This window comes from Diprion similis, chromosome 12 (assembly GCF_021155765.1).
Source record: "Diprion similis isolate iyDipSimi1 chromosome 12, iyDipSimi1.1, whole genome shotgun sequence".
In the NCBI taxonomy this organism is placed as follows: domain Eukaryota; kingdom Metazoa; phylum Arthropoda; class Insecta; order Hymenoptera; family Diprionidae; genus Diprion; species Diprion similis.
Window position 1 is genome coordinate 12,193,939 of NC_060116.1, and position 16,034 is coordinate 12,209,972.

The following is a 16,034-nucleotide window of genomic DNA, read 5'->3' on the forward strand; positions in this document are numbered from 1 at the left end:
CAACGTTGACAAGACGGCAGTGTCTGAAATATTCGGGCTACGAAGAATTTTGAAGGTCTATATAATCCGCCGAATTAAAAACATTTGACTACGGACCAGCTGATCATTCATGGCACATATGAAATATCCCAAAAAGCAAAACTCGGTGACGTATGCATATATACGTAATTCTCGAAGATGGCGTCGCGTGACGAGTTTCCCTTGGATCAAAAGCTTTTGAAAACGTTTTAAAATTCTTGGTGTAAAATTTCTACAGCTCGAAGAGACAGAATAAAAAGAAAATAAACAAAAAAGCGATAAGTAAATTATCAAGATGAACTCTTTCCGAACTTCTGATCTCGGTACCGCAGATCTTGGGAGCGGCAACGTCAGCAATGAAAAGGGCACTAACAGCCATTGGAAGGACATTGTGAACAAGTATGAGAGACGAAATGCTTCGCTAGAACGGCGTCAGGCCCAGTTGTCCGAACGTCTTCGAGCCATGGAGTGTGCCCTGCCATCGATGCTGATGAACGCTATGGTCTCCATGCACTACGGAACCGAGCCACCAAGCATGGACCTGACCAGCATCTTGTCCAAGTCAGGCGTCGGTTCCGGGACACAAGGCGTGGACTTGAACCAACCGATTTCTGAGAGTTATCAAATAGAACTCGTTTACAAAAGAGATGAAGAACCGTTCGACGCTAACCGGCAAGGTAAGAACTCGAAGGATTCGACTTCAACGTCAGTAAGGAGTTCTCGGTTCGCCACCGGCGATGACTCGCATCTGAATCACAATACGACTAGTGATGGTCAGGTGCCAACCGATGATGAAGGTCTTTCGGTTATGAGTTCTCGGGACTTGATCGCCCTCGGGCGAATCCAGGAGCTGGCCGAACAGGAACGTTTGCTCAAGAGGTACATATGCGATCTTGAAAGCCGTGAACGAACCTTCTGCGAGACTTTGGAGAAGGCCAACAGACTTCTGAACGATCCATTGGACTGCATGGAGTGTCTGCCCATCTGTCCGGGCGCTGAAGTCAAGGAGCCGCTTTCAAACGATCCGGTAATACAGAGGCTGCAGAAACTCGAGTTTTACAACAAGAGAATGATCACGAGCATGCGGAGTCTCAGGCAGGAGAAGAACGTGCTGATTAAACAGACGGACATGTTGAAAACGCAGCTCAGATCCACCCAGGAAAAGCTCGGTGAGGTGCAGAAAGAGGTGCTTGGTGATTCGAAGGTCATTCCTGTTATGGGCGAACCTTCGTTCACCGCGGTGCGGGGTACTTGCAGTTGCGCCTCTACCACAAACAAAGAGAATACTGTGGGGAAAAGCACAAGTCCAAAAACGCTGATCCAGTTAGCCGAACAATTCGAGGATGTCTTGGAAAAAGCCAAGGTTTGTTCCTAAGAGTGCAAATTCGTTAGCCTGCAATTACTTCACCTTTAATTTCTCGCAGAATCGAGGTTTGTGCAAATTGAGCGGCCCTATTAAGGAAACTGCAACGAAACTGAAGCAGCTGAGCAAATCCGAGGAGGGGTACAAGTGCATTTGCGATTGTCCCTGCGATCCCACAACGAAAAAAGTTAGTTGATTGTCTTCGCTGAGGGGTGGTTATAAGAATGTAATATCTTGCCCTAGGCTTTCTGGGTGGCGCTTTTCCCGTAGCTATTTTAATAATCATTGTTTTTTCACAGCGCTACTGAAGCTCGCCGGAAAGCCTGGGATGAAAAAGGAATCTGCTGCAGAAATGTATTCTTTGAAATATCGTTTGACCTACTTTGAACGCAGGATGGACCCTGCCCCAAGTGCCTATGCGGACAATTTGACGCTGATAAGTTAGGCGAAAATGGCGACTGGTTTTGTAACAGCTGTGGCGGAGAGTGTGTCTGCGATCTCGTGAGTCTCGACGATGATTCTTCTGAAACGAATCAAGACAAAACTAGAAATTGCGAGTGCGGATGCAAAGATGATGAAATCGCTTGCAGATGCGGCTGTGGAATTGTGAACTCAAATGACGTTTCTGAAACAGGCGATATATCAAAAACAGTGGTGGGTTGGTGACAATTAGATTTGTCGAAATTTTCTATGAGATATTTCTAATCCTGCAATCAATCCATTTTTGGCATTCCCCAGGCTAGGAAATTGTCCGAAGATTTGGACGGCATAATTTGCAAAGATTGCGGAAATTGCAAGTGCGGTGATGACCACTCCAGGTGTCCGGATTGCATCGAGGCCTGCACTTGCTCCTGCACCACGAAAACGGTGAAAATCGTTATACTTCTAATGCAGTTTATAACGTTTTTATTGAAGAGTCAGCTCCCGATTTTTTGCCAACTCAATTCGACAGCTATGAGTTACTTTCTATTACTTTCCTCTAACGAGATATTGGTTTCTGCGATATCAGGTGCCGGAATCTTTACCAACTCATGACGAAATCCAGTCAGGCAGCAAAACGAGAGAGTTACAAGATCCTAATATCTGTGGTCCTCGTTGCGCGTGCAGTGATTCGAATACCAAGAGTTCGGAGAACGATGTCGTCGATGAGCTCAGGAGAAGATTCGTGTTTCCATTAGGAAACAAAGGTGGGAGAAAATAAATCAATGTGGCTTCAAACAACCAACATTAAAATAAGCCTCATATGACTCTTGGTTCCTCAGGCAATCCTGACTTGCACCCATGCTTCGAATGCGAGCAGAAAGAACCTTGCGACGTTTGCTTTACCGAAGAGCTGAAGAGATTAGACGAATCAAAAGTCACCGCGCGTTCCGTTCTTAAGCAGTCTCTCATACCCCCTTCATCAATACCATGCGAAGAATGTTTGAAATTTGGTACCCAACGAAGCAAAGATGGCGGGAAGACAAGTCCAATGTGCAATCTGTGTCAAGTGCGCGTGATCCCAAACTTTGGTGCTGAGAAGACCTCAGAAATAATCGTTGGAGATGAAGGAAGTGGAGACCAACTCGACTCAAAAAAAAATCACGACTCAAATTGTCCGTGCGGTTGCGAAGCGACGATTTCGACGAACCCAGATGTAATCGTGAATGATTTAAAACTTCATTTCCATTGCTTAGCGAATCAGTCTATATATTTTATGGTACATTCTCATTGACAATCCATATTTTATTCGTATCTTAGCAGTGCCTCTGCGGATGTGACGACGATGCGAATAGTCATCATGCGATAAAAAAAGACAGCTGTCCCTGCGGATGTGACGAAACAACAGGGCAACACGAGGCATTGCAGGAATCAGGGTAAGAGGATGGAATGCCTAAATAGCTGGCTTGAGCCCGATCCTAGAATCGCAAAGTAGATATACATAAAAATGATTCGTTTTTTAATAATTCCAACTGCAGCTGTGACTGCGAGTGCGCCAAGGGTGGGGTGCACTGCGACTACTGTTGCTGCGTGGATTCCGTCGTGAAAATGTTGAACGATGATAAAATGGCGCACGAAAAATCTCCGGAGACTTGTCCTTGTATCGAAGATAGTAACCGGGAAGCCGAGATGGAGCGTTTGGCCAGAACTCTTCAGCAGGAAGTCGACTCCATTGGCAGAAAAAATTACGTTCTGCAACAGCTTGTCGCTAAGTGCGGCTGCTCCTCACCTGAAATTATCGAGGGTTTCTACCCTTCGGATGGTTGTCCCTACCACGATCCAGCACCATTAAGGCCAACCATTTCTGGTCTGCAAGCAACTGTCGAATTGCTGCGTGTGAAGAATCGCAGCAAGGATGGAATGATCGCGGCTCTGGCTGAGAATCTTGGAGACTCGGTAGACCCTGGAAAAATCGTCGAGAAATTGGCCAAATCAATCGCTGCGGCAACTGAACAAGACTTTGACCAGTGCAGGCTGTACGATTACCTCAACAGCCCAGGTTGCGCTCAGGTGAATTTCCGCGAATGTGTGACATTGTGCACGAGGTGAAAGTTGAAGAGATTTTTCAACCCCCTCAGTCTACACGTTTCTTGTATTTCCTTGTCGACAGATCAGCAGCAAACTGCCAAGCCGAGATGAAATTTCCACTCGTGAAGAAGAGTCGGAAGACTTCGGGCAAATTGCTGGAGCTAGAGACGCGGAAATGATAAACCAATCACGATACGGCATTCCCCCACCTCGAGACTTTGCAGTTCTGAATAAGATCTGTGACGATTGTCTCCTAGTCGCATGGAGTCACCCGAATGATATTTCGTTCGTCAATGGTTACGAAATCCTCGTTAACGGGTAAAATTACCCCCGCAATATGCTTATGACGAAATCAGTTCACGATGGAAGATGGAGTTATTAGTCGGAAGTTCTATAATCTGAGGGATTACGAGATCGGAGATTGAGCCTTGATAATCTCTCCAGGAATCTAAACCCACCGGATATTTCTCTAGGTATTTGGCGAGCCGCGTCAGGTCGCCCACGCGCACCGAAGCTCTCTTGGTTTCTCTTGACATGTCACGCCCGGTATTGTTAACCCTGTACTCAGTTGGTCCCGGAGGATCGTGCTCCGAGCCGGTAAGGATTACCCACCCACACTGTCCCTGCATCGATAACCAACACGTCTTCAGATGATCGCTGATCAGGTACTAGTTTGTTCTATTTCCTTCACAGGAATTGAAGCTTTTGCAATTTTGTTATTTGAATTTATGTTGAAAAAATCAGTGAAATCTCAGAATTCTACGTAAAATTGTCTTATTTACTTTAAAAAATTAATTAGCCAAATAAAATTGAAGTACAAAATAAATTTTCGTGTGCGTTTCGCTCGAGCTGCAGGAAGAGTACCATGAGATTAACAAAAGTAGTGTTTTTTTTTTTTCTTGATATAATTATAAGGAAAGAAACGAATGCCAGTATTATTTTGGCGATAAGTAATTTATTTAATTGAACAAATGAGACTGTGCATGTATGTACAAAAATTGAGCACCCTAAAGTATTCACAGTAATTGAGCTGAGCTTATGTGGTTCGATGATAACACTGATGGATTATTTTGATATTGCGCTTGTATTATTGCAAGTGAGAATATTTGGTGATTTAAAATTAATTACTGACGATTTATGGAAACCTTAATCAGTGAGCGAACTTTGCAATAATTATGAGAAGTTATTGGTTCTTGGTATGTAGAAAAGTTTTCTTCGATCTACGATATCGTCGATAGTATTGAGGTCTGGCCACACATCGGGTACCTTGAAGTACACGCCAACAAGAGGGGGTTGAAAGTTCGGAGCAGTCAAGGCTCGTGGTAGTACGTCGTTATTTTCACTGGGAGTGAAGTAGATTTCCGTTGTTGTCCCGGTTTCAGTCGGGTAATAAGGATCGTCCTCCAGGACGTTGGGGACAAGCGGTTTCAAGGATGCGGTATAATCGCGTTGGGGAAATCCCGAGGTCAATGGCGTTGTCGGGGTCGTCGTGGACGGTCGGCCAGGATTCTGAGTGGACTTGGCACCCACTTTGTCCCAGCGAGGATAATTGCTGTTTTGGAAACTGAAGTGAGATTCCGTGGTCCGCGGATATCCGAAGCCGGAACGTGACGTGGTAGACTCGATGTGCTGTTCTTTCGAGTTCACAGTGAACTGATCTTCGCCTGATCCATCTCGAGGATATACTTGCTTGCTCTTTATCAGTTTTTCGAAGTGGGTCCCGAATCGAGCTTCGGTGGGCAGATTGGAGAACGTCTGCTGGCGGTCGCTCTGCCAGTTCTCGCTGACGTTGAGCCTCTGGTAACCGAAGGGGGATTTATTATATACTCTGTATTTGTCCCCTGAAAAACTTTCCGTGCTTGAAACCTGCTTCATCCTCTGATCGTCCGCCCAGTTTGGAACCACGTTCGAATTGTTAGAGCGCTCGGGTGAATTGACTGTACCAAAATGGAAGCGCCCAGTACTGACCTCTTTACCGACCGTTGAGTTATTCTTGGAAGAAAAATTGCGGTAGAGATTACCCGTCATCCATCGACTAGGCTGCGTCATGGTTGAGATGGATTCTGACTCGGCTGAAGGTTCGTGGACCATTTTGCCGAGCCGAACTCCCGCCTGGCAGTCAACGAGGTACGCGTGATCGCAGATCAGAGCCTCTTGTCGGAAGGCGGTCATCTCCGGACAGAGATAAGAAAACTTATTACCCTGGTCATCGCAGTTGTAGTAAATTCTGCAGTTCGACGGTACGTCGGCGTAGTAGCCAGTCGGGCGGCCGGCGCAGGTGAAGTTGGAATTAATTGGCTGCGCCGTCGTGTTCTGCGGGCATGAAGATAAAGAAGACAATTTTCACATCCAAGTCCATACCTACAATCGTACCGCACACTGTCAGAGGTCATTGCGGCAATTACGCTGCCTCATTACCTCCACGCATGAATAAGAAGCGGCGGCAGTCTCGGGTTGCGCAATTCTACATGCCTACGTAGTCACAAAAAGCTAAAAGTCACTGTATTTCATTTCGAAGGTCCTCTGCTTTGTCTACGCAACTACGGGCAGCATCGAACACACCAGTCGCACTCGAGATTCAAAAGTTGGTTTGCACGCCCACGTTCTCTCACGGGACAGCGAATTTGAAAATTGGTCAACGAGTGAACAAATTTCATAAATTATATCGATCAAATGTCTGACTCGTTCGAAGTAACCGATGGTAATTGGTTGCTGTATTTATTACTATCGAAGGAATTTATGCGTAATCATAGGTCATAATTACTGTAACTTGACAGACATTCTTAAGAACTAAAACCAGTCATGCGTATTTTAAAATAACTTGAAATCGCTAATTTCATAACATTTTATGTTTACAAAACGACACAAGGAAACTTTGGATATCTTTAATCTAGAAAGAAAATAAGAGGAGTAAGATATTAACTCACGAAGAATGCTTGGAGCTGTGCAGCGGTCAGGCTGATTACGACAAATAGAGTAAAAACGTCTCCGGTCATGTTGTGGAAAAGCTTGAATCGGCCGCGAGCCATTCGATTCAGAGCCAAGTATCCACTTGGACCGTAATACCGGCGAACGTACGGCTAGGCAATCTCGATGGTAACTACCAATTACATTGTCTATGGATCGTAGGATCATCCGCTGGAAGGCCTTTGCTTGGCTTGCCGAGATGCGCTGGGAGTGAAAGTAAGAGCGATATACATATAGTGTAGGATGAAGGAGTCAATGCCGGGCACCACCTACTTTACTTTTGTCAGGATTTTACACTTGTCTCGCACCTTCGGATCCGGGGACAAAAACGTGTTTACGCATCGCACGAAAGGGCGTTATACAGGAGCAGTTTTAATCTTGGAATCAACGCAGGCACTGCGTGCTTCTAAATCTGGGGGGGGAATCACTCGAGATTTGAATGACACAATAAATATTTGTGTCGAATTAATTTGAGGGGGGATTACAGTGAAATTTTGATAATATCGAGTTTTTGATTTTTGAAACGTCTAAAAAAGATGTGATCAAATATTCCTCTCAACAGAATTTAGATTATGGTATTATGTGTCTTGAAAAAAAATTTCAATCTCCTGTGATGAAAGTTTGTGCGCAAGGAACTTTTAGCAGGAAATTTTCAGTGTATCGCTCCCAAAACTTCCTTGTGCATACACTTTCATCGCAGGAGGTTGAAATTTTTTTTCAGGATACATACTGCCATAATCTAGATTTTATTGGAGGAAATTTTTGATCACATCATTTTTAGTCATTTGAAAAACAAAAAACTCGATTTCATCAAAATTTCACCGAAGTCCCTCCTTTAATTAACTTAGTTTATTTCAATTTATGAATATTAATTTTTTTCTTGATAATTTTTGCGAATACATTCTAATTCAAGTGAGTTTAAAAATGTTCAGTCCATTCCTTTTTATTTCTTGTTAATTCGAGTCAATTTCTTTCAATTGAACTTAACTTTTTAATTTGAATTTAATTTTTTTTCGCACATAATTCAGTTATTTCTTAGTTAATTCTGATTATTTCAGTTAATTTTTGATAATTCAGTTTATTCTCATTGATTTAGTTATTTTGCATTAATTCAGTTGATTCTCGTTAATTCAGGTAAATTATGATCAATTCACAAACTTATTGATGCATAAATTCAGTGAGTTATTTCCCCCTCGTCCAAATCAAGTGCAGCAGCTAGAAGAAATAGAATTTTGTCCTCTTTCCGGTACAACGCAAGGTCGAATATTCCCAAGTTTACGTGCCACGATGCACGTATCTGTACATTCCGATGTATCTATACCCATGATTTTTTGATTCACTTTTTTCGTCGTCCTATTACACTATTACGATACAGAAACAATTGTGTATTAGAACGGGAGTAATATTATATTTTCAAGGCACGATGGATTGGACACGGAAATATGAAACAATATTTACGCATCGAATTACGTAAAAGTTTACACACACCTATACGCGTATTTATCCTTGACATTATAGAATACTTGAGCATGATTGGCAATCAGTAAAAGTCACTGTATCTGTACGATTCCTTGAGTTATTCTAGCATTGTGTTTGTTTTGAGTAGTTGTAGGCAGGTGTATACCTATATGCGTCATACGCATGCTTGTAGAACAGCAAAATACTTGGGAATAAAACCGTTTTTACAATTCAATCGCAGGCTTGGCAAAAGGGAATAATGTGTAAATGTATTTTCTAAAATTTATTCATGTTGAGCTCGCGTAACTGCGACGTATAATTCATTCTCTTATAGATTTTTGGTTGGTTCATTCATTGCCACGCGGCATCTTGCTCGAGGTCACGGACGAGCATAAATTTAATGACTCCTGGAACGACGTCAAAAAAGAAGTAATGCACGTAAAATTGAAATGTCAAGAATGCCTACCCTCTTGTCACGAAAGTACACTTGGTTGAACCACTATAAAACTAAAACATTGTTTTTGTCTTCTCAAATCAAGTTGGTAGCAAATTAATCACACTCGATGTATTCTGAATGAAATAGGTCCTGCAAGAAGTAGTATTTACAAACCTCTTTGAATTATTACTCGAACGCGAATTTTAAAGTTATGATAGTACAGTAAAACCTCGATTATCCCAACCTTAGTCATCCGAATCGTCAATTATCCGAACTTGATTTATCCAAACGCTCAATTATACTGACGTTGGCTAAAAAATATATATTTGACGTGAAATATACATTGTTTCTCGCTAAAAAAAAGTGTAGCAGCCGTTCTTCAATTAGCGATAGACGACTATGTAAAACCAAAGTAATAAAATATGCGTTTGGTGTTTAAAAAAGGTCCAATTCGTACTTAGATGTTTAATATAGACTGATTCCGTCATCGGAAGGGAATAGCTTTTGGTTTTAATTTTGATTGCCTCTGAGGGTTTCCCACAGTAGCTGCACATAGTGGTCCACCAACTAAGGCAGGAAAAAACATTTTTATTACATTGTTTCTCTTATCTAATTAAGTTTGTATAAAATAGTATTGTATAAGGAAACACATTTTGTATTAATTATTGAGTAATTATATTTCATTTTCTGTTCGCGCCTTAACGCTGGCAAAATCACCTTTTATATTTGCAACATCTAAATTACGAGCGATTTAACTCTATATTCAACAGAGGCAAAGCATTCAGATTTTCCTGTGATACTAGGGAAAAAATTATCGGTTTACAATATTTTGTATACACGTGTGCACAAAAAGTTCTCGAACTTTATGCGGGAAATTCTTCGGAATCGAATTGCACCGAGACATTAATATTCATGCGATTCTTTATTGGTAACGATTAAGAGTTCACATGCCCAAATTTATAAAAATCTAGGTACTATTTGAAAAATTTGATTTTGAAAATTCAAGGGCTGAAAATTTCGAGGTCTTATAAGGCTATATATAGCCTTTTTAGCAGCACCGTTAATCCGAGCCCGTGTTGCACACGCAACACAGTTGATGGAACTCGGAAATCATCGCTGAGTATTTTCGCATTTTTCGTAATTTGCAAATTTTCGAACTCTGTGAGTAGAAACATCTCTGGCAGAGTGGAGCAGACGGAAATATTTTTCGCCCCAGTCAGTTTGTCATAGGCATGGACAGTCATAGGCCAAAGAGTACATGTGAATCAAAGTTGTGGGGTGCAACACAACAGCGAGTCGTTCAGTAGCTGAGTAACCAGAACTTGAATTAATTGATATAAAATCTGTGAAAAATGAACGTAGTGCCCGGAACGGCATCCCTCCTCGAAGAGCTTGACAGTACGTTTGATGTAATTAGTTGGAAGTTGTTAGTTGAATAGATTTATTGAAATTGAGGTTATGTTTACACTTGACTATCAATTTAAATATTTTGATTAACATTTACACGAGCATCACTAAATAAATTAATCACCCCCAAACTGTTCGTTTAGAAAAGCTAATGGTTCTGTTAAGAGATGGTAGAACACTTATCGGATATCTCAGAAGTGTTGATCAATTTGCCAACCTGGTTCTTCATCGAACTATCGAAAGGATTCACGTTGGCAAAGAATATGGGGATATTCCTCGGGGCGTTTTCATCGTCCGAGGCGAGAACGTTGTTCTCTTGGGAGAAATAGTAAGCACTAAATTTTTCTATGCTCAACGAGGCTATATTTTTAGTTTTCCAGCACTATAAACTTACTGAATTTCACCTCAGGACAGGGACAAGGAAAAGGATCTGCCACTATCTCAGGTGCCTGTAGATGATATATTAGATGCTCAAAGACGAGAGCAAGAATTAAAGCAAGATCAAGAGCAACTGATGAGCAAAGCTCTGAAAGAACGAGGCCTCTCCTACATTCCGGATTTGGGGCATGACGACATGTTCTGACCCACATCTATTCCTACGACAAGTTCATTTTCATCATCCTCATCATCTCATAAGTCTGATTGAATGTACAAGAGAGTTGTTTAATTTTGTGAAAGCAAAGGGAAAAAGGTGAAAAAGGTAAAAAAGAAAACAGACAATTGTTATACATGAGGCGTGCGCTATAATATGAAAATATATTATTGATACACAGATCTGACAATACGAATAAATCGCGAAAAATTTTGTTATTCTACCTCTGTTTTTTTTACAAATAGTTACAATGAACTGTTGCAAATTTCGTTGTTGGCTCATTCAGGATGTATAGTATTTTCAAATATTTAAACCCACAACATTCATCGCCGTCATTTACAACTAATATGATAAAAACTTAGCATATGATTGAGGTCTAGTATAAATATCACGTAGCAAACTATTTGCTATACATTATACAAAAATTTCGCACAGAATTCGTATTCGATATCAAACGAATACGAATTAATTATTAATCGACAGCTGAAAATTAGGTAAATAATAATAAAAACTGCTTAATAATTTAAACAAAAGTAAAAAATACGCATTGGTTAAAACTTATAACAGTGTTCAACGCAATTTTTATTACACAATGAAGTGTGGTAAAAGTGAGTTTGAACATTAGATTCAATGTATATACTATATTTCCGTTTTAAAAAGAAGTCTCTTGTAACGTTTCTTTTGCTTTTACTGGTTTCAGTGTAGATTCACTCAATTGTTTGTTCCTTAGAGTTTGAAACTTCAATTTATTTGTAACAGTTTTGTCCAGGACAGATCTTTTAGAGTCGTTACGCTGAAGATTCGTTCCCCTTTTCCTGGGTGATGGGTTAATAACCTCATCAATTTTCTCTGCAGAGTCATTAACACTGTTGGTACTACCAGAAACTATGCCAGATGTATCGGAACTAGGTTGATTTCCATCCAAACAATGCAGAAGACTATCGGATAGCCTGTCTTCGTTAAGAATATTCAAATCTGATTCAGATTGTTCAAAATCGCCAGTACGAGACGTGAAACTCAAATCAACGGGACTCGCAGTTAGTACACTTCGTGATAATAGATATTCTCGAAATGTACTTGTTATAGAAGCACTACTTCCTTGAATTGCATTACAATATTCGTCTTCTATTGATGTCACAAAATTTCTACCCTCATTTAAATTTCCGAAGTTTTCTTTGTCCTCTGTACCACCTTGATTGTCAATTAGCACCAACTCACCACTCGTACTGTCTATTTTTTGAGATTCTTCCAATATGGATGTACAACTTTTTTTTCGTGTAAGATCTAAATTTGATCTTTGAATGTTAGAACCAGAACTGCGAGGCGTCCTTCCATTATTTAATGTTGCAAGATTGCATAAGTTTGACCCAGAGATCATCATCACTGGTTTTCTTGATCGTGGAGTCATCATGGTTTCCTGTCGGAAGTGTAAATTAGTTTCAACAAAATTTTCATGACTTCTTCAAAATAATATTCGTCTGGCCAATCAATCATTTTTTGACCAGAGTAATAATAATTGAATTTTCTGATTGCCTTTTCATATCAAGTAGCAGCGGACATGCAGATTCATTATATGCAAACAATGAGCACATGAATAGAAACAGACGCGTAAAAATAACATGGGATAAAGAGTGAAAACAGAAAATGCAGAATACATGCATACCTGCATAGCTTTACTCATCTTCGTCGTGCTTTGAGTAATTGGACTCATGCTTTTGTCATGGTTCGCAATGGGCGTCAATGTGCATTCATTAGCAGCAGCAGCAGCAGTAGCAGCAGCTAGACTTTTTCGCAGTAAATTCTTAGCTGGTGTTGATGTATGTGCCGTATATGTGTTCCAGAATCTACTCATTACTGTTGGAGGTGAATAGCTTGATATTTCCGAAACTGAAGTTTCTGTCTTTTGTGGAGACATACCAGATTGTATATTAGGCATAAATTTCCTGGGAGAAAAAACCACTTCTATGTTGGATTTTCGTGTTACAGGAAATATCGGGTCTGAATTTTGCCGCACCAATTCGCCATCATTCATATTAGAGGCAGTTTCTTTCGAATACACTTCAGGTTCACTTAATTGGCGTGAAAATCGTAGATTTGTCGAGGTATTAATATCTTGCAAGCTGGAAGCTTTGTTTTGCAGTTTTTCTGGACAGACATTGTTGTCAGATTCACCTTGAGTAAAACTTTCCCTGACCCATTCTGATGATTCATTTTTTACAGTGTTCTCAAATTTTTCGATGCTTTGCTCTTCGCTAATATTTACAAAATTTACTAGCACCACTTTCTTCTTTGACTTAAAATGCCCCAGATTAGACGTGTTCAGGCTCCCCGTGCTGCTGCTTATGTGTTTTACATGCAGTAGATTATCTGCTTCCAATGGCTCGTAGCTATCCATGCTTAGCTCATCATCTGATTTACTGAACAGTGTTTTTGGCGGAAGCAAAGATTTCTCCAGGCTCTGTTCAATGCATGCAAATAAGAGAATTTTAGTAACATCGTTGCATTCACTTGCAGAGTTTGTTAGTACAAATAGCAATTAGCACAATTCATTTGATTCAAAAAGGACATTGACACTGACAAAATATCAGAAATTGAAACAGAATTTCTGTAGTAAAAACACATAAAAAAGCTGGTATTATTTACCGACGACAATATATTCTCCTCGCTGCTAGATCTGGTGATATTGTTACAGCCTATGTTGATGTCTACTAGTTTTTTATGGCCCAGTATTTTCTTTTGGAAAATATGCTTCTTTATTGAATCTCCTAGGCTTTTAGTTCTCAAATTTTTCACCTGTCGAGGCGTTCCTTGTCCGTTTTCTTTATTGAATTGTTTAACCAGCCTGCGTTTTTTCGCAGATTCTGGCATGGCCTGAATATGAGCATACAACTGTGCTAATGCTGCCTGCGTGTCTTGTGTCGAGTTTGCTTTGGCTGTTAATTTGTGATCGACAAAACTAAACACTGTGTGAGCTGTACCAGTTGCATCTGACGTTGATTCGTTTAACTGTGAATGGAAAGAGGGGTATGAAATTTGGGAAAATCGGTTTCAAATAATAAGAAAAAATTAAATACATTAAAAAAAGCTCACATCATTTTTTGTAGGACTCAGAAGTTTCCTTTCTTGTTCAACCCAGTAAGCTCTAATATCAGTGGCTAGTTTTGGAGGAATGTCGAACATTTCAGTGCCTTTTGTAATCATGAAGGCAACTAGTCCGGACAAAGTCTGTGAATTTATGTGCAGAGCTTCAGGCGATAGTTTCCTTGGACACAGCAAATGTGGAGTGAATAATGTTGCTAGGCTGTCACAATTCATTTTGTTGCTGTGTTCGAAGCTTGCCGTTTTGTTTAACAGCCTTAGAACATTTCTAAGCAGAATCCGATTTTCAGATGGTAATAAAAGCAAAAGTAGCTGCAATGATCTAAGTAGTCTACATTCGTTTGCTTTCATATCACCACACCATAGCTCTGTTAAAAAAAATGAAGATTAATGAGTGACAAATTTTCACACTCTGTTGTGGTCATCTAATGGGTATGAGATTCACCAGCAATTTGACAGTGAGCAGGATAGTGCAAGTCTGTTAACAATGGCTCCGGCAATTCGGCTAAGAAACTTTTCAAAACGGAAGCACAGTCGTGAACACTAAATCGGCCATCTTCAAAGTTTAATGGGATTCCCTGATATAGCGCGTTTTTCAGGTCTTGTTGCCTGGTGAGCTTTCCTGTTCGTCGAAAAATCCCTTCTTGTACGATGCCTGGAATAAAACAAAGGTAACGTTTAATGAATGAATATAGTTGTATTGTGTGTATAAGTGCTGATTCAAACTTACTTTGTTCAGTTGACAGATATTCAATCAGCTGTTTGACTTGAGTTATACCATCATGTGACAAAGGAGCACCCTCTATCACTCCCTTCTGTAGATTGATGGTTGACTTGGGCTTTTTTGAGAAGCTTATCAAGCTCCATTTTTTTAGTTTAGCTTTTTCCGCCACACAGTCGCTACTGAAAAAAGATATTGGGATTTTAACTTATGCTTCATGATGAATGAGAAATATGGATAGATTTTTCATAGGGTCTAATAGATTGCACCACCGAGCTTTTTCTCCATCACCAATATCAAGCCAACACAGCAATCAGTCGCAACTAAAATACAAACCACAAACAGTACGGCAGACGGCATCTTGTGCTTGAGGTCGAGACTAGATTTTTGGCTTCTCGCCATACACTACTCAACGCATGCAGAACGCATTGACACGAAGGAGAACAGTTCTTGGTCATACTCGCATCCCAACTAAATGCACGTTGACACAACCATGTAGGGATACAAATTACAGTGACAATACCAGGCAATGAAAAATAGAAAGAGCTATTGATGGTGCGGTAATTCGAAAATAAATACAAAAAAAAAAATTACAATCCGCAAATTAGATAAATTCTATGAGCTGACATTGAAACGTTTGGCTTGACAGTGAAACGATTGCAGTAGACAATAACTCACTCCTCAGTGTTGAGGTCCAATTCAAAGGACAGGTGCATCCTGACGAGGGTGTGAAATTGTTCAGAATTAACTTTTCGCATTCTGTAAGCCAGCTTTCCGTCGACCCCTTCGTTAAAGTCTTCCATTTTCGTTATTAAAAATTACGATTAACGTTAAAAATCCTGAACGCGGGACATGTTGTACAACCGACGATTCAAATATTACATAGGCACACATACACACACCTACGCGTTTTTGGTCAACGGCGGTTAGGTTCAATGGAAATATATGCATGTATCCGGTGCTTTGTTATGTTCGTAAAATTGACATGATGCGTAGATTTTTCATGGCCAGGCCGCGAGCAGAAGAGACGGATGAAAACATCGTTGGTATTTTTGTCCGGGCAAATACAAATTCGCTGTATATTAGAGATATTTTTCACCGACGACCGCACCGCCAAAATACGGATACCATTTCGGCTTACAGTTTCCACGGCAATGGCGAATCACGTGACACGATATCGAGTCTTCTGATTGGTCGTCGCGGTAGTATCCGAAAGATGGCGTGTGCATCGCTTGTGTGTGAATGGTGTGAAACAAATGCGAAACGCGATAGTATGGCACTCCGTCGTCGGGTGGCAATTGGCAAAACGGCGTTCGAACTGTTCGAAGGCTCCGCACTACATATACGATGGTACTCTGAAAATGTAACTGCAGAGGTGAGATGCTATGATAATTCTTGATTGAAAACAAAGCGTACCTAGCAGGGTGAATGAAGAGGCCTTAACGCTTTTTGCAAACGTCACAGC

At 40.7% G+C, this 16,034-nt stretch overlaps 4 protein-coding genes across 5 annotated transcripts; 2 read left to right on the forward strand and 2 right to left on the reverse strand.

Moving 5' to 3' along the window:
- The first annotated feature begins 106 nt into the window (after window positions 1-106).
- Window positions 107-4,659, forward strand: LOC124413527. Its single transcript, XM_046894166.1, has 10 exons — window positions 107-1,381; window positions 1,443-1,568; window positions 1,775-2,035; window positions 2,120-2,248; window positions 2,391-2,568; window positions 2,644-3,017; window positions 3,122-3,237; window positions 3,340-3,871; window positions 3,972-4,207; window positions 4,363-4,659. Exons 1-10 carry the CDS (start codon window positions 314-316, stop codon window positions 4,541-4,543), a joined length of 3,201 nt encoding a protein of 1,066 aa, XP_046750122.1. The 5' UTR covers window positions 107-313; the 3' UTR covers window positions 4,544-4,659.
- Window positions 4,660-4,827: 168 nt separating this feature from the next.
- On the reverse strand, window positions 4,828-6,950 carry LOC124413525. Its single transcript, XM_046894164.1, has 2 exons — window positions 6,817-6,950; window positions 4,828-6,202 (listed from the first exon to the last, which is right to left on the reverse strand). The coding sequence occupies exons 1-2, from the start codon at window positions 6,916-6,918 to the stop codon at window positions 5,063-5,065; spliced, it is 1,242 nt and encodes a 413-aa protein (XP_046750120.1). The 5' UTR covers window positions 6,919-6,950; the 3' UTR covers window positions 4,828-5,062.
- Window positions 6,951-10,018: 3,068 nt separating this feature from the next.
- On the forward strand, window positions 10,019-10,854 carry LOC124413526 (U6 snRNA-associated Sm-like protein LSm1). The gene is made up of 3 exons (XM_046894165.1): window positions 10,019-10,148; window positions 10,301-10,485; window positions 10,567-10,854. Exons 1-3 carry the CDS (start codon window positions 10,103-10,105, stop codon window positions 10,738-10,740), a joined length of 405 nt encoding a protein of 134 aa, XP_046750121.1. The 5' UTR covers window positions 10,019-10,102; the 3' UTR covers window positions 10,741-10,854.
- A 197-nt stretch (window positions 10,855-11,051) lies between these two features.
- Window positions 11,052-15,711, reverse strand: LOC124413524. Of its 2 annotated transcripts, none has more exons than XM_046894163.1 (7): window positions 15,248-15,711; window positions 14,579-14,748; window positions 14,294-14,503; window positions 13,840-14,216; window positions 13,393-13,755; window positions 12,413-13,207; window positions 11,052-12,166 (listed from the first exon to the last, which is right to left on the reverse strand). In XM_046894163.1, exons 1-7 carry the CDS (start codon window positions 15,370-15,372, stop codon window positions 11,402-11,404), a joined length of 2,805 nt encoding a protein of 934 aa, XP_046750119.1. In that variant the 5' UTR covers window positions 15,373-15,711; the 3' UTR covers window positions 11,052-11,401. The 2 variants fall into 2 exon arrangements, with proteins under 2 accessions (XP_046750119.1, XP_046750118.1); XM_046894162.1 differs by having other exon boundaries at window positions 14,579-14,751.
- Window positions 15,712-16,034: the final 323 nt, after the last annotated feature.

Coding starts and splice junctions, on each gene's coding strand:
- LOC124413525 (XM_046894164.1), bottom strand. CDS start 6,918: ATGGCTCGCGGCCGATTCAAGCTTTTCCACAACATGACCGGAGACGTT. Junction 6,203..6,816: donor CACAGCTCCAAGCATTCTTC/GTGAGTTAATAT, acceptor TCATGCCCGCAG/AACACGACGGCGCAGCCAAT.
- LOC124413527 (XM_046894166.1), top strand. CDS start 314: ATGAACTCTTTCCGAACTTCTGATCTCGGTACCGCAGATCTTGGGAGC. Junction 2,569..2,643: donor GTTTCCATTAGGAAACAAAG/GTGGGAGAAAAT, acceptor TTGGTTCCTCAG/GCAATCCTGACTTGCACCCA. Junction 4,208..4,362: donor TACGAAATCCTCGTTAACGG/GTAAAATTACCC, acceptor ATATTTCTCTAG/GTATTTGGCGAGCCGCGTCA.
- LOC124413524 (XM_046894162.1), bottom strand. CDS start 15,372: ATGGAAGACTTTAACGAAGGGGTCGACGGAAAGCTGGCTTACAGAATG. Junction 13,208..13,392: donor AGGAGAATATATTGTCGTCG/GTAAATAATACC, acceptor TGCATTGAACAG/AGCCTGGAGAAATCTTTGCT. Junction 12,167..12,412: donor AGATGAGTAAAGCTATGCAG/GTATGCATGTAT, acceptor CACTTCCGACAG/GAAACCATGATGACTCCACG.
- LOC124413526 (XM_046894165.1), top strand. CDS start 10,103: ATGAACGTAGTGCCCGGAACGGCATCCCTCCTCGAAGAGCTTGACA. Junction 10,149..10,300: donor CCTCCTCGAAGAGCTTGACA/GTACGTTTGATG, acceptor CTGTTCGTTTAG/AAAAGCTAATGGTTCTGTTA. Junction 10,486..10,566: donor TTGTTCTCTTGGGAGAAATA/GTAAGCACTAAA, acceptor ATTTCACCTCAG/GACAGGGACAAGGAAAAGGA.